The 22,072-nt window shown below is 48.0% G+C and overlaps 9 protein-coding genes and 1 non-coding gene across 10 annotated transcripts; 4 read left to right on the top strand and 6 right to left on the bottom strand.

Annotated features, from left to right (window-relative positions):
• Positions 1–19: 19 nt before the first annotated feature.
• On the bottom strand, positions 20–784 carry RhiXN_00926 (uncharacterized protein; the record flags this gene model as incomplete). Its single annotated transcript, XM_043320745.1, has 3 exons — positions 20–440; positions 510–710; positions 765–784. The coding sequence occupies 3 exons, from the start codon at positions 782–784 to the stop codon at positions 20–22; spliced, it is 642 nt and encodes a 213-aa protein (XP_043179757.1).
• Positions 785–1,605: 821 nt separating this feature from the next.
• RhiXN_00925 (glycoside hydrolase family 88 protein) lies at positions 1,606–2,866 on the top strand (the record flags this gene model as incomplete). Its single annotated transcript, XM_043320744.1, has 4 exons — positions 1,606–1,770; positions 1,820–2,261; positions 2,309–2,753; positions 2,803–2,866. The coding sequence occupies 4 exons, from the start codon at positions 1,606–1,608 to the stop codon at positions 2,864–2,866; spliced, it is 1,116 nt and encodes a 371-aa protein (XP_043179756.1).
• A 209-nt stretch (positions 2,867–3,075) lies between these two features.
• RhiXN_00924 (isochorismatase domain-containing protein 2) lies at positions 3,076–4,108 on the bottom strand (the record flags this gene model as incomplete). Its single annotated transcript, XM_043320743.1, has 6 exons — positions 3,076–3,123; positions 3,174–3,296; positions 3,346–3,445; positions 3,492–3,707; positions 3,755–3,865; positions 3,921–4,108. 6 exons carry the CDS (start codon positions 4,106–4,108, stop codon positions 3,076–3,078), a joined length of 786 nt encoding a protein of 261 aa, XP_043179755.1.
• Positions 4,109–4,402: 294 nt separating this feature from the next.
• RhiXN_12369 lies at positions 4,403–4,500 on the bottom strand. The gene has a single exon. It is a non-coding gene; the product is annotated as a tRNA-His (tRNA).
• A 1,455-nt stretch (positions 4,501–5,955) lies between these two features.
• Positions 5,956–6,426, bottom strand: RhiXN_00923 (ribosomal protein subunit L27; the record flags this gene model as incomplete). The annotated part of the gene is made up of 3 exons (XM_043320742.1): positions 5,956–6,090; positions 6,148–6,293; positions 6,345–6,426. 3 exons carry the CDS (start codon positions 6,424–6,426, stop codon positions 5,956–5,958), a joined length of 363 nt encoding a protein of 120 aa, XP_043179754.1.
• Positions 6,427–6,628: 202 nt separating this feature from the next.
• Positions 6,629–11,600, top strand: RhiXN_00922 (uncharacterized protein; the record flags this gene model as incomplete). The annotated part of the gene is made up of 7 exons (XM_043320741.1): positions 6,629–6,744; positions 6,807–7,272; positions 7,322–7,364; positions 7,421–7,572; positions 7,625–8,693; positions 8,749–11,061; positions 11,113–11,600. The coding sequence occupies 7 exons, from the start codon at positions 6,629–6,631 to the stop codon at positions 11,598–11,600; spliced, it is 4,647 nt and encodes a 1,548-aa protein (XP_043179753.1).
• Positions 11,601–11,911: 311 nt separating this feature from the next.
• Positions 11,912–14,157, bottom strand: RhiXN_00921 (Dual specificity phosphatase, catalytic domain; the record flags this gene model as incomplete). Its single annotated transcript, XM_043320740.1, has 8 exons — positions 11,912–11,953; positions 12,006–12,143; positions 12,198–13,158; positions 13,212–13,329; positions 13,381–13,499; positions 13,567–13,666; positions 13,727–13,865; positions 14,026–14,157. The coding sequence occupies 8 exons, from the start codon at positions 14,155–14,157 to the stop codon at positions 11,912–11,914; spliced, it is 1,749 nt and encodes a 582-aa protein (XP_043179752.1).
• Positions 14,158–15,269: 1,112 nt separating this feature from the next.
• RhiXN_00920 (NAD-dependent glycerol-3-phosphate dehydrogenase C-terminus) lies at positions 15,270–17,016 on the top strand (the record flags this gene model as incomplete). The annotated part of the gene is made up of 11 exons (XM_043320739.1): positions 15,270–15,331; positions 15,390–15,447; positions 15,505–15,540; positions 15,597–15,752; positions 15,799–15,870; positions 15,924–16,284; positions 16,349–16,408; positions 16,465–16,584; positions 16,649–16,701; positions 16,762–16,920; positions 16,981–17,016. 11 exons carry the CDS (start codon positions 15,270–15,272, stop codon positions 17,014–17,016), a joined length of 1,173 nt encoding a protein of 390 aa, XP_043179751.1.
• Positions 17,017–17,350: 334 nt separating this feature from the next.
• RhiXN_00919 (NAD-dependent glycerol-3-phosphate dehydrogenase C-terminus) lies at positions 17,351–19,059 on the top strand (the record flags this gene model as incomplete). The annotated part of the gene is made up of 12 exons (XM_043320738.1): positions 17,351–17,391; positions 17,451–17,476; positions 17,536–17,567; positions 17,635–17,670; positions 17,727–17,882; positions 17,935–18,006; positions 18,058–18,163; positions 18,219–18,395; positions 18,445–18,504; positions 18,564–18,683; positions 18,743–18,954; positions 19,024–19,059. The coding sequence occupies 12 exons, from the start codon at positions 17,351–17,353 to the stop codon at positions 19,057–19,059; spliced, it is 1,074 nt and encodes a 357-aa protein (XP_043179750.1).
• Positions 19,060–19,206: 147 nt separating this feature from the next.
• Positions 19,207–21,663, bottom strand: RhiXN_00918 (gamma-glutamyltranspeptidase; the record flags this gene model as incomplete). The annotated part of the gene is made up of 14 exons (XM_043320737.1): positions 19,207–19,263; positions 19,330–19,417; positions 19,479–19,508; positions 19,566–19,674; positions 19,730–19,898; positions 19,946–20,241; positions 20,295–20,448; positions 20,507–20,541; positions 20,595–20,687; positions 20,742–20,863; positions 20,916–20,963; positions 21,026–21,219; positions 21,271–21,375; positions 21,433–21,663. 14 exons carry the CDS (start codon positions 21,661–21,663, stop codon positions 19,207–19,209), a joined length of 1,731 nt encoding a protein of 576 aa, XP_043179749.1.
• Between the last annotated feature and the right edge of the window lie 409 nt (positions 21,664–22,072).

The following is a 22,072-nucleotide window of genomic DNA, read 5'->3' as shown; positions in this document are numbered from 1 at the left end:
GTCGGGTCTCCAGGTTGGCCTAACGTCTCTTGTAAAACACAGCTGGAAGAGGGTTATCGTTTCTCGTCTTTTCCATCTTTTGGCGGTCGAGCATCATCGTTGTTAGACTATGCCTATGCGCATCGATCAACAGCTGTCGGATCTCGCTGTTCTGTGGCGTTGGTGGAACAAGTACCTGAACGAGTTCAGATTCATCCCAGAGTGGTAATGCGATATCTGGTGCGTCTGGAGTTGTCTCTATATCGAACGAAGCGAAGCTCGGCTCTCCGAGATCAGAGCTTGCCACGCTGGATAATGACCGTGTTGTTGAGGGGATAGTTGAAGTTGAAGAAGGTGGTATCTTTATTGTGGCCTTTTTGGCTGAAGATCTGGTTGTGCCGATTGGGTTGCGAATCGTGCGCGCCCGCTCAGCGGCTTTTTTAAGCAATATGCCACGGTTCCTATAGCCAATGTCAATAACAAATCATACCAATACTATGGCCAGAGCCGGTCAAAAAGACGAAACTTACTTTGCATAGTATAATCTGTTATATTCGGCCTTGCGTGATGCTGGGTCACGAGACGACTTTTTAGATGTTGGCCGAGTCTGAGTGGGCGCTGTGGATGGAGAAGAGCGAGCTGAAGACAACGGACCGACGGTGGCTTGAGGAACGTAGTCGGTATCTGGCTCTTGTTTCGGGCCTCCAGGACGAAGGATAATGCGAGAGCTCCTAATGCACATAAGCGTGAGATATTAGGCGAGTTTGAAACCCGTGAAAACTTACTTGCGCTGTGAAGATGCCATTACAGTGGATAACACGATCAGGAGAGCCTGTGGGGAAAAAGAGACACTTGGTCAGACAATGGGTCTGAAATAGGATGGGTGCCAGGATGGATTATGAAAAGTTCTCAAGCTCCAAATGACACTGATTGCGTCTTAAAAATGTCTACAACTTACGTTTAAGGCGACTTATTGATAACCTTTTATTGAGATTATTACTATCGATCGATTTGGATAGCTTGTGGCCTTTTGGACCAGGAATGCTACTCCACAGGTGTTGGTGAATAACAGTAATTCAAGCTGTGCAGCCCGTACTCAAAATCTCCAAAAAATATGTATCGTCTTGCGCCACAGATGATGCAAGAGGCACCAGTGTAGTTGTATCGGAATACGACTATGTACCGAGTAAATGGCAAGGTAGAAAATAACAAAGGATTCAGAGAAACTTGTTTCAGGAGTTTTTCAGACTGGGGGAGGGGCCAAGCAGGAGCTGGTTCAAGAAGTCTGAAGCTTGGTCAATATAAGAATATGCGTGGATGATATGAGCTCCGTCTCGATCTCTGTATAGTGTATAAACTTTGAGTAGCAATCAAGCAGAGTAGAATAGGATAGGAAGTATGCGGTGATCAGTGATGAAAGCGGGTTACAGAACGTCACATGACTGCTCCGATTTGATCATTTAGTGTTTGGATAGTATTACGTCAGCAGACTAGAAGCGCCCGGAAAGCGGTCCGGGTTGCGGCTTCGATGGCTACCGCTTCCTCCGTACGCCCGGCACCGGCGATGCATATAAAGAACAGGCTCGAGGAAAAAGAGCCTACCGGTTATTTTATCCTTTCACCGTTATGGCTACGAACAACCCCACTTCCCATCTCTCTCGCAAGGATGTCGAAGGACACATCCACAAACTCATTGACTCGCTCGTGAACATCAAAGATGAGACTGGAGAGTTTTTGTTGAAACTTGATGATGGTCGAGTAATTGATACCAAGGGATGGAATGACTGGGAGGTCGGTGTTTTCGCTAGTATTTTAGACCAAAATCTTATGTTCTGCCCAGTGGACCCACGGTGTCGGTCTCTATGGCTTGCTTAAGCTGCATGAAATTACTGGAGACGAATCCGCACTCAAGATTGCTCTCAAATGGTTTGAAGACCGCCTACCCGTGGGGACAACCAAGAACGTGAACACAATGGCACCGTTCTTGACTGCTGCATATCTCCACGAACGGGGCTATGCCCAGTACTCCGCGTACCTTGATTCATGGGCTGAGTGGGTTATGTACACTATGCCACGAACCGAGGAGGGCGGACTACAGCACATGACCTACATAGATGAACACTTTGGTCAACTTTGGGATGATACTCTGATGATGAGTGTCCTGCCCCTAGCCAAGATTGGATTGGTACTTAATCGCCCCCATTATGTGGAGGAGGCAAAGCGGCAATTCATGGTACACACAAAATACCTTGCGGACAGGGAGACTGGTTTATGGTTCCATGGTATGCCTTCCTACAGTCTTTTTTTGACTGAACTGATGTTCGCTCAGGCTGGACATTCGATGGTCGACACAATTTTGCCAATGCCCGATGGGCGCGTGGAAACTGCTGGATAACGGTTTCCATTCCGGATTTCATCGAGCTGCTGAACCTCCAGCCGGGTGACGGTCTGCGCGAATTCCTCGTCAGTACTCTCAAAGCTCAAATTGATGCCCTCGTCAAGTACCAAGATCCTAAGACCGGACTATGGCATACATTGATCGATGACCCCAACTCATACGTCGAATCGAGTGCCACTGCTGGGTTTGCATACGGAATCTTAAAGGCCGTGAGGACACGACTTCTTCCCAATGACCCCGTGTACATTACTTCTGCCAAGAAGGCTATCGCAGGGGTCATCAATTGCATTACGCCTAAGGGAGAGCTGGAGCAATGTAGCTTCGGGACCCCGGTTTTCAAGGATCTGGATGGATACAGGAAGATTCCGATTACTTCGTGAGTTAATATTTATTAATTATGAGCCAGCGACCGACGTTTTGTATAGGATGCCATACGGTCAAGCACTTGCCCTTCTTGCCTTGACGGAGCAGCTTAGGACACACCTGTAAAACGAAATGCATCTAGCAAGATGCAATTAGTGTAAAATAGTGTATAAATTTATGACATTGATTTGTTCGCAATTGAGCAGTTACTAATTCCTTCTCAAGGCAATGAGGGTATTGATATGAGTATGCTTATGTACCCCAAATTTGTGATTAGAAGCCATTCATTAACTATATAAACTCAAAAACTATGGTGAAACCATTCAATTTGGCATTTATTTAACGGAAAGAAGGTGCTGGCTGGTTGTCACAAAGCCATAGCACTTGTTACTGAAATTAGTATAGTAACACCAATCGGAGATATATGACATACATGGAGGGCATTGAATACAAGATTGCTCTTTCCGCCATCTGGCGATGTAGTAGCCACCAAATCTTCTATGACTACAGCGTCATATCCACGACTGAATGCTTCCGTCACTGTTCCTAACACACACTATACTTTTGTCAGTCAAATCCAACCTGAAGAAAAATTGGCACTGTACTTGATCGGCGTTGACGCCGGCAAATAGCAACGTCCTAATCCCCATCTCTTTCAACTTTCTCTCCAACTCGGAGTCAGAAGATCCTTGAAAGCCTGACATACTTTGCGCTCCTTAGCACATCGAACAACCCAAAGGATCTGACATACCGTGTCTTGTTTACCCACGAGTCTTGAGCCTCATACTCTAAACCTTCGTACAACCTCGTATTCCATTCTCCTTTCATCAGTATTCTGCCGTATTTCGGGCCAAGGTCCGCTCCAAGTCCTGGTGGATCTATCCATTTTCCTAGTTTAGGCTTCGAGAAACAGCGAGAGATGCAAGGAGGAATCAGAGCTAGATCTGATTCTTCCAGGCCCCAATTTCTGCTTTTTCGTGAGTCAAGAGAAAGCGAATGACTACAATGACATACAGCCAAATGATATGGACACCGGCCTTTCTAAGTACGGGTAGTACTTCCCCTAACGGTTTCACGCACTCCAACCCTGTGGGATGGTCTCGAAGCTCCGGGTGTAGAAAGTAACTTTTGTTCTTTACTCAGTCTCCATCCACAAAAAAGGGGGCTAAATCGGACTTACTTTTGCATATCCACTATCACCAATGCGGTTTTGCCTGGATCTACTCTAACCCTACGATCTCCAAGGACAGCGAATTCAAGGCCTCGCGAAGAATTTGGGGAGAGATCTACCAGGCCGGACGGATCTTCGATCCATGTATGAAGCGAGCCATATGTGGTCGTGTGCAATACTGAGGGGCGGACGCTCATGGTTGATGTTGAAAATTAGACCAAGTGATCTTTAGAGAACTTTAGATTTTCGAAGGTGGCACAGGAGCATCATGCAACGCTAAGTACCCAAAATGGGCAATTATCAACAAGTACGCATGCGTAAGCCTGTAATGTTGCCGATAATGATAGAGAAAAACAAATGATCCAACATGCTGAAAGTATCAGGTAACGCACGAAGGGTAGACAGATATCTTTACGGTGAAGGAAGAATGGAGACGCATGTCCAGGTATTACACACTTTCCTATTCTCCTCAAGCGGTAACTAAAAATTAATGTCCCCACCGTGAATCGAACACGGGCTGCTTCGGATGCGAAAGCACCGAATGATGCTCCACCACAACGAAGCGTCATAACCACTAGACCATAGGAACTTGACAAGAACTATCGTGAAATGAATGTATGCTTACACTTTAAGCGGGTGGAAATACAATGGAGTGTACTTTAAGCCGTTTGTCCGCCAGTTTTGACAGATAAACATAGATAGCATGGCTTGGGACTGAAAGTGTATGTGTATGTGCGATGGCAAATAACTCTCGGTGACTACCCGACTGACTTGGTCCACGAATTCTTGGAAATCACTGGAAGCTATTGTAGATCACGGGGGATCAAAACGCACCACGGAAAAATTGAGGTAGCTACAGATCAAGTGCCTATCTATTGGATAGTGTATCGTGAGTATCTGCAAAAATGCGGTGAAGGGGGGTATTGGCTGGGAGATTCCTTTATCGCGACCTCCATGCCGCGATAGACCTTCAAGTTGGCCAGAACCATGATGGAAAGTAATGAAACTCGTAGAGGTCCTGAATATGAATGTCTGTTAGGACATAATGCTGGCGAAATCGAAGGGAAGAAAGGAAGGTCTTTGTCTAAAGGTAGCTCGGGAGAGCGTCGAAACAGCACTGGCGATGCCCTAGCACTCCCGACACGTTTATAATGTTTAGTATGCGTAGATAAATTCATTCAGTTCTTAGCTGACAAATTCTCAAAATAAAACCTACGCATATATGGCGGTAAATCTCAAGATCACCTATCCCCAGCCTACCAAATGGCTTTTCGTCCTAAGCTTGTAGATATCTAAATATTTGTACATATTAACTAACGCTAAATCTTCCTCAAGGTTATGCATAGATAAACCACAAAAAGTGTGTGATGTGTTGGGTGTATCATGGTGCATCTTGCTTATGATATTTGATCTTGTTATATATGTACACCTTCACCTTTGTTACCTTGTAATTAACACACCACGCGATAAGATGTGTATATGAGTGAGTGGTCGAGAGAACATCCTTCTACATAATCAGGTGGCTGGTCCTGATTATTGTTGGTTTATTGACCCGGAATTGTGGAGACCTCGGCACTTGGGCCATCATCCATCTTGCTATTTCCGAACGACCAGGTAATGATTACTCTCCGCCAACACACTCATAATCAACGCATTCGTTGTCTTATTCTCGTGACTCTGACTCAAGAGTTTCGGTGCTTGGGCTGCGCACCCTAATTCTGTAGTAACAACCTTCGATGCAAAGAGTGGCCCAACGAGTTTGCTTGGGACCGGGCTGAGCTCTTCAATTCCCGTCTATTACATGGTAGATACTATTCGTTGTATATCAACAAATCGTAGGCATTCCAGGGATGTGTGGTGAGGTTTGTTACAAAGATACGCATTACTGACGAGGCCCGAGCTATTGGTCGCAGTGATGGGCAAATGTTTGCTTCTATAAAACTTGAATAATCACCAGCCTCGTCCCGACCTAATATACATCAGCCAACCTCATACGACAAACACATGCTGGTAGAGTACAGTTCTCGTAAAGCAGACTCAAATTTTACTTTTCCTCGTACAGCGCTCTGGAGAGTTTTAAATACTGAGAACCTCCGAATCCACCCTGGGGAAGTTTTCCATATGCTTCTTCTCGCTCGGACAGGGAGAGCTTAGTTCCAGTACGGACGTATGGTTTCAGCTATGCTATCAGTCAGAGGTGGAGTTGGGGGTGAGGGGTATAGCTCAGGCTACTTACAGGTGAGTTGACAATATCCTGTATAGGCGGTGCGACAAAATACCGAACCATCTCGTCCACGACTCTGAATTTGGCCTTGCCCCCTACTACATGTTTTCCGGGTGCGCCGGTGCGGTGACCACCAGGCAAGTACGCCGCTCTTGTTCCTAATCACATACTTATGTAGCATTGTTTAAGATAGTTTTAAAATAGCTAACCCTTGTAAAAGTCCTTATTTCCATGCTTGGGAGTTAGCGGGAGTCGAGAGGCTTTACTGAGCACTGCACGAGTCGGGATCATCGTGTGTGGGCGGAAAACGATTTGCAATCGAGCAGATGAGATGGGGATTTGTAATTGGAAAAGGTTGGTAAGCGAGGGAAGGATATGTTAGTGCCTTCAACTTATCCTCGATCCTAGGCTACCGGGTAGATCGTGGGAGCTGTATATTCTGTTATACTAGTTCTAAACTTTGGATCTGCTCTTTTCTCCTTCTCTGGATTTGATGAATGCAGCTCAACTATTCGATAGAAACCCACTGCATGTTGCACACCTCCAAGGACCAGTGGATCGACTACATGATACGAATCTCAGAGCGATATACGAGCGGGCTGGGAGAATGTGAGGTTTTTTCATATATATTTATTTAATGCCTGAACTTGCTGACTTGTTGGGATACGCAGATTGCTGATCCAACGATGGAAAGACTTGACTACTGGAGCCCCCCACGCCTTCTTGCTGTTCGAGTCGGAACTAGCAGCTAATAGCTGCTGCAATCGTATTGGGGCACCTCGCATCACTACACCCAATGGATCCCATCCGCAGTCAATCACGTCTACGATTCTTCAGCCAAACCAGCCAAATCACCCAGCTTTTCAGCAGTGGCTTAACTCCCAGAACATGGTCCCCAGTTACGTCACCAAGAATTATCCTACACCTCCAAAAGTTGCCGAGTTTCCGTTGAGTTGTTTGAGAGTATTGAGCGAGGATGCTACTCCTATCGTCAGCAAGTTGAAGGAGTTTAAATGTGGTCCTGGGTGGTGGAGGTTTGTCGCGCAAATGTACGTCGCCAACAAGCTCTGGGCCGCTGCTCGCATGGTCTTGAAATGCGAGAAGGAACCAGTGGAGGAAGATGTTATCGATATCTCTGTCAGTTTCGCGCTTTTCTCCGGTTTGATCGAGGGCTGATGTGTCCCAGGACGATTCGGCTCATGAACATGCAAGTGATGACGATCAATCTGGTAAGCCTTCTTCCCTATTGACAAGACCAATCTCATACTCATTTATATATAAAAAGACATGACTAAAACGCAAGCGTCCTCCAAGTCATCGAAAGCCTCGCACAACGCGTGGTTGCCGAGCAAAAGAAATGTCAATGGTGCTCGAGCCAAACTTGGTGTTGTCACATCTAAACCTGCGACTTCTTCTAAATCAAAGGCTACTACGAAGGTGAGCAAATCCACGGTTGAGGTTACTGAGGTGGTGAATTAACAGTACACAGAAGGCGACCAAGTCAACTTTGGGCGCAGAGGCACCACCTTTTGTTCCTACGCCGATGAGTGAGAGCCCTTCGACAGATACGACGCCCCAAGCGAGTGTGGATACGCCTCCGACTGTACCCGCCACGCTTCCTATACTGGCCAGATCTAGTATTATCCCAGGACCGAGTGATGCAAACCGATTAAACGGAGCCACGGACCCGGCTTCGGGGGTAATCCCTGTAAAAGCCTCATCGTCGCCAGGAGACCTCCCTCTAGCTGCGTCCGCCCCTACACAGCAATCTCCATCGACGTCAAGCTCTCACCCTTTAGCACCTGCATCTCAATCGTCAAACCCAGTTCCCCGAGATTCACCCTCTCGACAGACCACTCCAACACCTACCCCCTCAACATCCGCGTTAGACAAACCTGTTTCAGCTCTCTCAGACTCGAACAAGAAAAGCTTAAAAGTATCAAAGGAACTCTCAGAGGGCACAAAGAAAGCCACAGCAGAGGTGACTAAAGATATAAGTACTGCACCTACGAGTTCGCGAGCTGGAACTCCAAAAACGGTCTCACATCACCACCTTTTCAACTCGATCGCGGCTCCCGATTCGACTAGACTACCGGCGAAAGCCACACCACCGATAGGCTCAGGGTCGGCCACTGCCCTTGCATCACTAAATTCGACTCTGCCAAAGGTGCCAGAATCGACCGCACCACCTACACATGTAAAAGCGGCCACACCTCCGACTGCGCCAAAGAAAACCACACCACCGACAGCCCCTAGGGCCCTCATGGCTGCTTTACCTGGACAGAAGGCACCACCCACAGGCCCGAGGGCACTGATGAACGCTTTTAGGACGAGATCTTCAAGTCCGGCCACTCTGAGTACCAGTGCCACTGCCAAGGCTACCAACGGTACTTCGAGTCATAACTCTGATGCTACTGCTTCGCGCTCCACGCCCGCCGGAGGAGCTCCAACCCCTGGCGCCAGTGGAACTACATTAGCTACCATCGCCAGTACTATTCCCAAGGCCTCTGTAAAAGCGACCCGTCATCGGGCTTTACTCGGGTGGCTTGATGCTCAAGGTGAGCCTTGTTAGTTATATGTGGATATTTTTGGTTATTGATTGCGCCTTTACAGGTGAAATGTCTAAACAGGTTCAAGTCAAGAAAGAGATGGACCAAGAACCTTTGGGGGATGATAAGTCCTTGGGGGATCCGCCGACTCTGGCCCCTTCGCGGGGCTCGTCTACTGTTCCGCCTGCACAAGGGCCATCTTTACAAGAAGCCCCATCAGGCCAAGTTGCTCAGAAACTACCCTCAATTCCAGTTATGCAGGACACGCCCGCTCCACCAGCGCAGACCCTGGCTCCTACTCAGGCCACGGAAACCCCACCACTCGTTGAAGGTCAATCGTCAATCGCACCCATGGACGAATCTATGTCTACCGTACCTATGGAAGGTGACTCTTCGTTTGGTGTATCCGCCGAAGACTTGTTCCCCAACTCTACGACACTGACCGAAGATGCCTCCATTACACCTCAGCAAGATTTACCACCCCTCGCTCCTACACAAAAACCATCTATTGCGACCACAGATGAGACAATTCCTGCTCCTCTACCAGACTCACCTCCCGTCCCCCCTGCTCGGGATCCACTACACACGTCCACCACCTTATCCACCACTCCGCGTGCTTCCACCTCGGCTCGACCTCGAACTCCAATCCGATCACCATCTCGTGACCCACTGTCATTTTTTGGGATTTCAAGCTCCCCAGGTTCTCTGCTCGCTGCACTCCCTCCGTCTTCGTCCTCTCCAACAAAGCGTAAATCCGACACGCTCGAAAGCCGGTTGATCAAGCGCCGTCGTCACCGTACATCCTCTTCGAAATCCGAACCCATCATCGTCGAACCCGAAATTTCTGCTCTGGAAGCTGAAAAGGCCCGTGCGGCTGAGCTGCAAGCAGAAGAGGAACGAGTACGAGAATTACTCGGTGTTGACATGAGCGACTATGCCGAGAGCGTAATGGCACGACTTTCTGGGTCCGACAAATCCAACCGTGGGGTTCTCTCGGGTTCGGAAAAGTCCAAAGGTTCTCCTGGAATGCAGGAATCGATCTCTGTCGAGTCGGATCTGGATCTGGAGCTTAGGTCGTTGAGGGCTATGAGAGATGAGAACGAAGCTCTCAAGCTGAAGATCAAGGTTCTCGAAATGACGCTCCCAACTGCCGAGTCGGTAAAGAACGAACTATACGCCGAACGCAAGGAAAAGACTCAGCTCATTGAAGCACTGGAGATCGAGAGGTCGCTCTTGACCCAGAGTGAGGCGCTGAGGAAACAATCAGACGCCACACGCGAGGGACTGCAGCAGCGGATTAAACAACTTGAAGAGCGATTGGCTGAATCTTCCGGAAATCTTGAAAAGGCGAGGGAAGTGGCGCAGGCGGCGGCTGAGCAGAGACGCAAGGCGGAGGAGGCTGCTTTGTTAGCTGAAACGGAGCGGACTAAACTAGGAACAATGCTGGACGCCGAGAGAGATCTGGTCAGTCAGGAGAGGGCAGCATTAGCCGAGGAGAGAGGCATTAGAGCGGAAGCTCAGGCTAAATTAGCCGCTGCGGAGGCTCGACTTGCGGCTGAACAGAGGCGGTACACAGAGGCAAGGGATCAAGCGGAGAAGGAGCGTGCGGAGGCTAAGAGCTTCTTGGACGCCGAAAAGGCCATCGCTAGCGCTCAGGAGGCTAAACTCGAGAGGGAGAAAGAGATTAGGGGCGAGCTGGAAGCCAAGCTCAAGGAAATGGAGGAGAAGATCAAGGACGAACAAGCCAAGCAGGTGGAGGACAGGAAAAAGGCGGATGCTATTCTGCAAAGAGAGCTGACAATGGCCATGAAACTCGTGACTGCCGAGCGCGAGATTACTCGGGCCGAGAGAGTAAAAACGGGAGCAGAACTGGAGGCAAAGGAGTCGGCGGAGAAGGAGGTGATTTTGTTGAAGGAGCAGCTTGCGGCAATCGAGAAGAAACTGAGCGAGGTTCAAGACGGCAACAATTCGATGAAGCGGGATCTTACAACGTTCAAGGATCAGCTCAACGAATCCACAGGGCGAGAACACGCTCTCAGAGCACAGCTATCTACGGCTGGTACTAAACTCGCAATGTCAGAGGGTCGGGCCCGCGCAACAGAGGATCGAGTCGCCGACGTAGAACAGATCTCGAGGCGACATGCAGTGGAGTTATCAAGGCTCCAGAACGAACTTATGTCAGAAAAGCATGTGCTGATAATGGAAAGACAGACGTTGGCAAAGGAGCGCATCTCGCGAAAGGAATTGGAGAGCAAGTTGGTGGTGACCGAGGAGAGGTTGGCGGCCAGTGCGAAACAGGCGGCCGAGCTCCAAACACAGCTGAAGACCGCAGTATCATCGGGCCAGGGGTCGAACGACCAGTTGCAGACGCAGCGCAGTAAGTCAGAGTTCCAATGGTGATTGTTCCGGATACTGATCTTGAGATTAGCCTTGTTGCACATTGCTCGTACACGCATTCAAGAGCTTGAACAAGCTATTCAACGAGTTGAATCCGACTTGGACGCTTCTCGTACTGCCGAAGCAACTGCCAAAACGATGGTCCAGCTCTGGGGCCCGCCTCTTTCCCGAACACACCTCTCCTCACCCGTGTCTGACATTGTTGATCGAAACACTGAGCAGACAGAGATGGAGGTCAATCCATTCGTTTCTCTCATGAAACCTCCTCGGCAACAGAGCTTCAAACTCAAGCGAACCGCTGTGCCTGCTCGATTACTCAAAGTCGATATGCCATCTGGCGAAGTCGCCAATATCGACTTGGGCGGATTGCCCGCGAATCCGGAAGCAATCATTGATTTGTTGTATAAGTCCAAGTGCGCGGGGGTGTTCTGGGATATTATTATGGATGAGTATGGTGCAATGGGTTGTTTTGATGCTGCCGAGGCAATCGCGGCAGGCAAGCTCAAGTACCAACTCTGATGAACTTTTCTAGTTTTCATTTGGGCGACTGGTGTTTCGTTCTGGCCCTCTATTGGTTTATTAACATCAACTGTATTATGTCGATGCATGCTCTGTGATTTGTTTTTGGACCATGACTATATTTTGTTCTCACTCTTACTCTACCTCGGGTTTAGTGTCTTATGGCTTATAATACATGCGTTTCACTCGTCGCACAGTCGATTTAAATAATATATCACTATATAGAGATCAAGACCGAATTGAGACAAAAAAGCCAATATATGTATCATCAAGTTCGTAGGTATCGTGTCACAAGCACCCAAACCACGGGTTTACCAAATCTCATCGACTTTAGATCTGTGGATGCAGAATCCCTGCGGATCGCACGTTAAAAGAATTCGGGTATCCAACCGAGTAATCACTTACGGGTGTCACCCACTCCTTACAGCTACAGCTTACGCCGGCCCAGTCATAGTTTCCAAGCTTCGCTCCACACTTGGGGTTGGGGCAGATGATCTTTCCAGCCAGTTGGCCAGTCTCAAGGAAGGGCTTCATCCATTTCAACTGCAGAAGCTTTTATGAGCCAAAAAATTACAGGAAGGTTAAAATCTTACTGACCGGTTCGACAAAATACCCAGAGCACTTAGGGTTGTATAGGATTGGCGGACTGAGAGCTGGGCTATGAGAAATTGGCGTCATCCCGGTCAAACCCGAGGCCTTGAACGCTTGTGCGACGGATGGCCTTCGGAGCGCAGCCAACTTGGGTGGTAGGCCCGAGTACATCTCACTTGGGTGTTGATATTGGGGAGAAGTGGGGCTCGAAGCGACTTCGTCCAATTCCATTACGTTCTCCTGGGCGGCCACGGCCTGAGCGACAGAGGGATCGATGGCGCGGGTTGCGTCTAGGCCGGGCGTGACCTCGTCCGCGGGGGTGCGTGGCAATTCTAGTTCTTTATGGGCTCCTGAGAGGGAGATCCGGTGTGGTTTGCCGCGACGGATTGCGACTCCGTTGAGTGGGTCGGAGCGTAAAGCGTGGACTCGGCCGTTGCCAACAAGAGGACCGCTGATTGTGATTGGACTTGGGGCGGCGCTAGTATTGGTTGCGCTGGGGGTCTCATCGTCCTCGTCTTCATCGTCTACAGCATAATCATCAGGCCCATCGGAGTCGACGGCTGTCATCGTGAGCGTACTCAGTTTCTTGATGGCTTCGGAAGCAATGATGCTTGGGCGGCGATCAGGGTGGCTAATATACCCATTCGTATCGTCCTTGTCGTCCTTGTCAACCTTGTCCTGCTTGTCGGTTGGCTGCATGGTCGTCAATGGGGTAAGGCCGCCACCCAGAATGCCTCCTGGTTTCATAGATTGGTTCAAGGACGATCGGCGTGGGGGTTTAGTGGTAGAAGGCCGACGAGAGCCAGCCGGAGACATGCTAGTGAGCTGCAATCCATTCGCAACGTTCCCGTTCGAGTCACTAAATGATTGTCTGCGAGAAACAGTCGCAGAGCCATTGACAGAGATGGGTGTAGTGGGCCCGCCCTGAGAGTGGTCCATCATGTGCTCGCGAGTAGCGAGCTCACGACTAGAGGTAATGTTAGGCCAACCATCAAGCAGCTAATCTGTTCCGACACTTACCGGCACATCTTGCATCGAATTCGACGGCGAGGTCCACCAGGGGTCCCTGGCGCAGAAGCAGTAGGTGTTCTAGGATAACTAGCAATCATGCTCATGTCGGGCGCTGACCCATCTCCATCTACCCAAGAACGGTTAACTAAGCCATAACACCGCGGAGGAACAGACTTACTGATCATTTCGTTGGCCGTTCGCTCAAGATAATACTCTCGAATGTTCTTATCGCGCTTGGAAATCTTGCAATAGGCAGCGTGGAAGACGTCGAGCTGGTGGAGGAAAGAAGGGTTTGGCCTGGAAATTTCGTTTGAAATTGTAGATCAGTCAAGTGCCATATCTAGACTCGATCAAAAGTGCATACTGGATGGTTGGGCGCACTTCACGTATCAGTTCGAGAGCCCCTGTTGGGTCGAGACCTTGACTGTACATCAAGTAGGCTGCTGCAATAGTCGCACTTCGACCTGGATCGGAAAATGATGAAATTAGCTCCCTGCTGCCAGCGGACTGTTGTTCACACGCACTCATCCCGGCCATACAGTGTATAAGAACACCATCTCCACTAGCAAGTGATTTCTGGATAAAGGCTATCGTTGCCGGCAAATAAGATAAGACGTCTTGTTCTACGGTATCATCGAGGGGTATTTGATGGCGTTGCATGGTCTGTCAAGTTGGGACATGTTAGCATTGGTACGGTAGGTAGCCAGGATCACGGTGTCCGAGATGTAAGTAAAATACACGGAGAAATAAAGAACTATTGGGTTTGGAATAGATACGACCGTTGACAGAATGACAACTTCCGGAACAAGAGCTGTCAACTTACCTCATGGACCCGAACCTTGCCTCTCATACAACTGACTACATACTTTACACCGGCCATCTCCAAAAGTTCTATACTGGTTGCAGCACCAAAGTCGCCGACCCAGAGGTTCTCGATCACTTCGTCCATAGACATGTTGGGGAGTATAAGAGGGGAATGAGGTGAATTGGTGGGTAAAGGCTGAAAAGGAAATAAGAATGTGGATTTATATCAAGTGGGATAGAGGTGGAAGTGGTTAGGGAAATTGAGAGCCTTGCAAACTAGGTCTCTAGGTAATCGCAAGTGCATGTGCGGGGTTCAAGTTATACCGGCCGAAAGGAGTGGCCAAGGTATTATTAATTGGGAGATGACAAGGTTCGGAAACGGATTCGGTTCAGGAGCAACGCGCTACACAGCTCTGCAGTTTATGGATCAGCCTGATGGTGGTTGTGGTGGAGTCTTCTGCGTCCAACTCGAAATCCAATCCGGCAATTTGAGCTTTCTGGATCCGCTTGCCCTACCCGATGACGTCGTACCCTCCCATTTTGCCAATTATGACTTGTCGTGCAGCGTCACTCCCTTACGACCTTGAACTGCTGCGGCCACGTACATCCATATGCATATGATGCCATCCATGCGAGTCCTTATTTGTGATAAATTTGGATACCCACATGCATAGAACCCCGATACCCATGGAGAGGACCATCAATTGCGGATCCACGAATCCAGTTCTTCGACACGCCTTCAATCGCTGCCATCGCTAGTCAGCTGGCCATCGTAGATAGAGTCCGTATCTCAGAATGCTGCCCAAACTATCCCAATAAGCAACCGTAGCTCGGAGCTCCCCGTCGCTTTTCTGCATGCCATTCAGACCAAGCCTAGACCCGGTTCCGAGGTGCCTGAGATACTTGTGTTCTTTTCACGTGGTGATGGCAATTAGATGGGCTGAGATCGCTCAAGGGTAGGCCAAACCATTCATAATTATAGTTGTCAACGTCAATATATGCGCCATTTGAGCTCGTGGCAAAGGTGTGGCGGGTGGGTTTCACGTGTTGGTACATAACTTATGTAAGTTGCCCATGAATTCAGTCTCGGCTCTCCCCCAACCAACTTGGCCCGTGTAAATCCAGCCGAAACATTCATGTTATGGGGCATTGCACGTAGGCGATTGTTGAGCTCAACTACCACCTTCGCCTTCAGGTAGGTACTGCTCAACAACCCGCTCACCGGCTTTCGGTCTCAGCGACACGGTTTATCTTAGGTGCTCAATGTCAACTCAAATTCGTAAAGTCGAAAAGGAAAAAGTATGCGTGATAGGATCGGGTAATTGGTATGATTTAACTTTTGACTTAGATCTTGAAATACTCTTAATGCCTGTTGTGAATCAGGGGGTCGGCCATTGCCCGCATCGCTGCAATCAATACAAAGAGGAACCCAGATGTTTTCGTGAGTTAAACTCCGCTTCCGAGCGACTTTGCCATTTACCTACTCTCACACCGGTAGGCTGAAGATGTCACGATGTATGTGTACGAAGAGCAGGTAAGCAATGGTTGTAGGGCGCAGGCGTCATCCCTAACGCATAACGGGTGCTAAAGTTCCAGGGACGTTCACTTTCGGCCCTGATTAATGACACACACGAGAATCCCAAGTACCTGCCTGGTATTCAACTGGGACATAATGTGGTAGCAGAACCCGACTTGCTTAAATCCATCAAGGACGCTACCGCTCTTGTTTTTGTTTTGCCGCATCAGGTATATTTTTATATCCGTTTATTGCTCAACTCTAACAACTTTTCAGTTCTTGCCCCCAGTGCTGAATGCAATACGCGGTCATGTCTCCCACCTGACTCGGGCCGTATCCCTTATTAAGGTTCATATCCATCATTCTTCGTCTAATATAAGTAAATTGACTGTGTCGTAAAGGGGGCTGAAGTTGAGGGCGCAAAGATCTCAACCTTCCCGACCGTGATCAGCTCGGAACTCGGTATCCCTTGCTCAGCATTAAGTGGAGCCAACATCGCCAATGAAGGTGAACTTTTCTTGGATATTTCACTCTGCACCGCTTGTTTCTTAGCCAGACCTCATGATCTAGTGGCCGAGGACAAGTTTTGCGAGTCAACGCTTGGAGTTCCGCCCGCTCCAATGACTACACCTCCTGACGAAGACGCCCAATTACACGCATTCTCTGAGTCACAGCTTTGGCATCGACTATTTCAAACAAACACCTTCCGCATTCGAGTAGTGCAGGATGTCGAAGGCGTCTGCCTTTGTGGTGGACTGAAGAGTATGTACTGGGATCGGAAAGTGCATGCGTGGTTTTGCTTTTAAACTGAAGCATGTATGCACAGATGTCATTGCGCTCGCTGCTGGGTTTTCCGATGGACTCGGATGGGGGTCGAATTCGAAAGGTCAGTTCAATTATAATCGCCTTTAATCGAGCGGCTGATGTTTCGCGCCTGCATAGCTGCGATCATGCGTATCGGGCTCTTGGAGCTCAAAGACTTTTGCCTGGAGTTCTTCCCCTCTACTCGTGCATCAACGTTCCTCGAAGAGAGTTGTGGGGTAGCTGATATCATGACATCCTGTAAGTTGCCGTCATGAAGATGACTCTCCCGATCGCAGTGTACTGAGGCGCCTGTGTGGCACAGGCCTGAGCGGTCGGAACAGATTGATCGCTGAGATGATGGTAAAAACAGGCAAGGTTAGACTTATTTTTGCTAGGCTGTTTAATTCAGTGCCAATAACACCTTGGGCATGGCAGGGTTTTCGTGAGCTCGAAGAAGAAAAGCTCAACGGCCAGAAGCTCCAAGGCCCGCAAACTGCACAGGATTTGCACGCGTTCTTGACTGCGCGTGGTGACAATGTCCGTCGACCAGGCGGCTATCCTCTTCTTGAGGCAGTTTGGAGGATATGCTATGAGGTATGCTTAGATGACGACTAAGGTCAATCAACGCTAACGAGTTTCATACGAACCACGTAGGGAATGTCACCTGAAAAATTAATTGATGGTCTTTAGAGTATTGAAAAGACTACTTTGAATATTTGCTTTGCTCGCGATTGTAGCTTGGATATAATTATATATTTATTAGCGCTTCTAATTAACTTCAATCGGTCATTAAACCACGTGCAATGAGTACACAACCGGCTTGCCTCTGATGATAGATACGTCACCTCATCGGGGCGCATATACATGGTTTTTTCATTGCTGATGTCTCGAGCATAAGTTAGCGATTAGATCGCTACCTCGATTACATCACGTCGTGACCATATATAAGAAGTTACTTATCCTCGCTTTCGATGGCTTCCTATCCACGACATTCCTCCGAACTCGCCGACCAACCATCTGTACCATGGCAAAGGAGAAAGTATGCCTCATAGGATCTGGAAACTGGTGAGTATGATATCTATCATATCATGATTAAATCGTCTCTGATTCTATTGATATAATAGGGGATCCTCCATTGCTCGGATAGCTGGTTAGTAGTTGAACAATCTTGTCTGAAGATAACGATCAATGAGCTTTCCGTATTAATAGCCATGAACGTCAAGGATCATCCCGATGTCTTTGTGGGTCCACATCCACTTAATATCAGGTAGCATCTAATCATCGAATTTGCATATCAATAAAACATAGGAAGAAGAGATAACGATGTTCGTTCACGAAGAGAAGGTATCTTTTGTTTTGATCCCCCACAGTCGCAGACACCGATTTCGCTCTCATTCTAGGTCGATGGAAAGCCTCTCTCGTCAATTATTAATAATAAGCATGAGAACGTCAAATATCTACCCGGAATACAGCTAGGGTCGAATGTAAAAGCGGAGCCCGACCTAATAAAGACGATCAAGGGAGCTACAGCGCTCATTGTTGTGGTTCCGCATCAGGTATGTTCACCCTGTATCAGACAACATTCTGCTGACCACGTTGTATTGGTAGTTTTTAGAGAAAGTGCTTGATGGTGTGAAGGAGCACCTGGCGCCTGGTGCTCGCGCTGTATCCTTGATTAAGGTTGGCCTGAGATCTGTGCATATACTGCAACTAATCTCTATAAGCGACTAGGGTGTCAAAGCAGATGGCGGCAAGATTTATACGTATCCTCGTATTATTAGTTCTCTACTTGGTATCCGATGCTCTACGCTTGGGGGTGCAAATATTGCGATAGGAGGTATTTAGACTCATTTTATACAAAATTGCAAATATCGTGAATAACAATAATACAGTCGCAAAGGATGAATTCTGCGAGTCTACTCTAGGCGTGCTGCCCGAAGGAATGAAGTCCCATGGCGAAGATTCGCTATCCGACGCCGACCTCTGGTACAAGTTGTTCAATAGACCGACCTTTAGAATACGAGTAGTACCAGATGTCGATGGGGTCGCACTATGCGGTGGACTAAAAAGTGAGTACCGCAAGGTTATGCTCAAAATCGTTGACCTTATGTGTGTTAGATGTTATCGCGCTGGCGGCCGGGTTTTCTGATGGCCTTGGATGGGGGTCCAATACGAAATGTCAGCATTATGCCTAGTTTAGTGCTCTTTCTATTTCCTCAAATTGGGTAACTTGATAGCCGCGATCATACGTATCGGAATAATGGAGATCAAGGATTTCTGTGTTCACTTCTTCCCCGAAGTTAAAGCGGAAACGTTCCTGGAAGAGAGCTGTGGTGTTGCCGACATATTGACCTCATGTATGTCCGCATACGATGTAGCACGTACCTGTTCGTTCGATATAACTTCTGTGTTATAGGTATAAGCGGTCGAAACAGGAAAGTTGCAGAGGACATGGTCAAGACCGGGAAGGGATTCCAACAACTTGAAAAGGAGGAGCTTGGGGGTCAATCGTTACAAGGTCCACAAACGGCTGAACAGCTTCATAACTTCCTCGAAGCACGATCCGACGAAGTCCGTCGGTCTGGTGGGTTCCCTCTGATCGAGAATGTGTGGAAGATCTGCTACCAGGTGGGTACTAATAGCAAGGTGCATGCATGCATGCATGATATAACCGAATTATCACCAAATTGTACACAGGGAACTCCTCCAGAAAAGTTGATTGAAGGGCTCTAATGTCGTTGAATACTCTACGGTTGGCTATTCCACACGGTGTTATTACGGCTTGGTTTTTTCGTCTACATATAGAAATGAAATGAATAGATCAATCCAAAAGTTCTTGTCCGCGCACAGGCTGTTCATTAATCTCAGTGTGGAAGTTTCTCAATAAATGGTTGCGCCTGAATCTAACTTGCGGCCATCGCTAGCAGCGGCAAACACCTATCGTAATTTTATATGAGATTTAACCCCGACAAAACATAATTAGGGTTCTGATATATTGCTCACCCCATTACGATCACGAGTAACCCCTTGTACTACACTCTGCCCCGGAGCTACCCAGCTCACGTTATGGCCCAACGCAGCCATGTACGCGCTATTCGTATAAAGTCGGTCGATGAGCATGGTCGAAAAGATAACAATAGCATTTAACATACGTTGTGGAGTTGTCATAAGTGTATTCGAACCTGGCGATCACGAAATTAACGGTCACAGTATATTTTGCGCTTATTCTAGTAACTTACGTTGTGGTAAGCGGGACAATCTGGTCATGTAGCCTCGGGGAATTGATGGCGCTTTGCACATCCATACCCTGATCAAGAACATGCCATAGCGATTGAAGGGTTGCAGTGACTAATGTGCGAAGTCAGTGTGCTATCTTGCACGCGTACGCCACGCATATACATACTAATTCGCGAACCTCCAGCTGCACCAGTTGCGAAGCGGAAGTTTCCTTCATTGTCTTCAACTATCGTTGGACTAATCGATGATAAGGGGCGTTTGTAGGGCGCGATGTAATTAGCAGGTGTTGCGATGTAACCAAATCCATTGGAGGTTCCGGGAGTAGAAAAGTCATCCTACAGAAGCGTTAGCTCGAACGTCTGACTGTAGGATTGCTACCGACCATTTCATCATTGAGAATGATCCCGTCCTTCGTCATTAGTTGTGATCCAAAATAGTAATTAACAGTACTTGTGAGGGAAACAACCAGACCCGATGCATCTGCAGCTACCAGATGCGAAGTCCCAGATTCCCGTTGAGCAGTGTAATTATCGGGATTATAATAATAGGATGGGAAGGTAGTGCTCAGGGAGATCTTGTCTGCCAATTCCTTTGATGTACTCTTCTGAAGGTAAAAGGTTTGCAAATCGGTTACATTCTTCACGAATGCGGGATCACCAACACTCATACGCTGTCCGTCTAAGTACCAAAGTATCAGACCATAGCTGATCAAGTTCTCGTTGATTACTCACATGCGAACTTGATTGCTTCATCCAACAGGTGGGTTGTTGTGTTGATACTAGAAGAATTCGAAATATCAAAATTCTCTAATATTCCCAGTGCAGAGAGTGCAATGATGCCCGAAGATGGTGCTGGGCAAGATGTGATGGTATAGTTTCTGTATTTCTATATGGGTTTGGAGGTAAGAATACATAAAATCTTGGTAAGAGGGCCCATTGCTTACTATCTGAACTGGCTTTCGAATGACAACTTGGTACTCTGAGAATAACTTAGCATACTAGCATTGAGAGTTGCAAGACGAGCAAACCTACTTTCAAGATCTTCCAGCGTAATAATTCCTCCGTTGTTTTGTGCCGTGGAAATGATATTCTTCGCAATGGAACCGGTGTAAAATGCATTAACCCCTAGTGCCAAGGTCGTGAGACATGGTACTTATTTCTAGTTATGTATACACCCACCTTCATTAGCAATCCTCTGCAGAGTTTTGGCATACGTTGGCCGACGGATGGTCTGACCTGCAACAGCGACCTTACCATTGGGCGCGTAGACGGCAGCCCAAAGAGGATCCTCTGTGATATACCTGATTGCTTATCATTTACTTGAGTTCGGAGACTAGTTGCAGTGTAGCTCACGTAAGGTTACCGGCCAACACTTTTGCGAGTTCACGGGAAACCTCAAATCTATGTGATGGGTAAGCACTCGTAATTAGTAATGGTTGAGCGACCAGATAAATTGGATTTACCCCTTTGATAGTTCGATTACCGGTTCGAATATCTTTTTCCAAGGCAACTTTCCGTGTCGTTTGTGAAGTGCTTCGAACCCTCGTAGCTCTCCAGGCACGGCTACAGCCAGTCCTCCTACCTGAGAGGGGGATCCGGTCTTGTTCACATACATGAGCTCTGTGGCAGCACCCGGAGCAAATTCCCGAAAGTCGATCTAAATAAATTATGTATCAAACCAAGCAAACAAATAAAATAAAATACTAACGGTCTCATAGGTCCCATTGGGCGATCGAACTAGCATGAATCCACCTCCGCCAATACCTGAATGGTACGCAGCAACAGTTCCAACGCAAAGTTGAGCTCCGATCATCTATTAATAAGGCATACTATTGAGTTCATGGATCAATATAGTCGACTTTGAACATACAGCATCGGCCGCATTTCCTCCTTTTTTAAGGAGCTCGACTCCTAAGTCCGAGCATTGCTTAATTTCGGTCGCAACTGCACCATGTTTCCCGTAGGTCGATGTCTTGCTTTCTGCTAGTTCACGAGGCAAATAATAGGCCGGGGATGCCGACACTAGGGACACCAAACCTAGGTATGCGATCACATTCAACAACATGGCTGAAGGAGGTCGAGGTGGAGTTCGGAGGACCATGAGCTACGGCGCTTTATAATTTTCTGATACCCCCCTCGGTGTTCGGTACATGGGCAGTAGCTATAGATAAGTAAGCGAAGGAAGGTCCAAGAGATGCTGGAAAGATTTCAATTCCATGGTCCTTTCTAGGCAATTGGAGCTGTCACTGGCGGGATCACATGGGGTTTCGCTGGAAGGAACTAATCATATTCTTACCGCGCCATAGGCGCCATTCAAGCGTTTGATGTCGCCATAGTGGGTGTATTGTGTAGACTGGGAGCGCTTGCACTCTGGTGCTGTTTGTACTGCAAAGGCACATGTCTGTTACGTGCTTTGCACTTGGCGTTTTAGACATAGCTATCCATCATTCGGTCGATCAGAGCACCAAAAACGGAGTAGGCTCAATCTGCTTGCACAATGTATATGCACA

The sequence above is a fragment of the Rhizoctonia solani genome, chromosome 4 (assembly GCF_016906535.1).
Source record: "Rhizoctonia solani chromosome 4, complete sequence".
NCBI classification, from domain to species: Eukaryota; Fungi; Basidiomycota; class Agaricomycetes; order Cantharellales; family Ceratobasidiaceae; genus Rhizoctonia; species Rhizoctonia solani.
The sequence above is the reverse complement of the archived record's forward strand: the minus strand, read 5'-3'. Positions and strand labels throughout refer to the sequence as shown.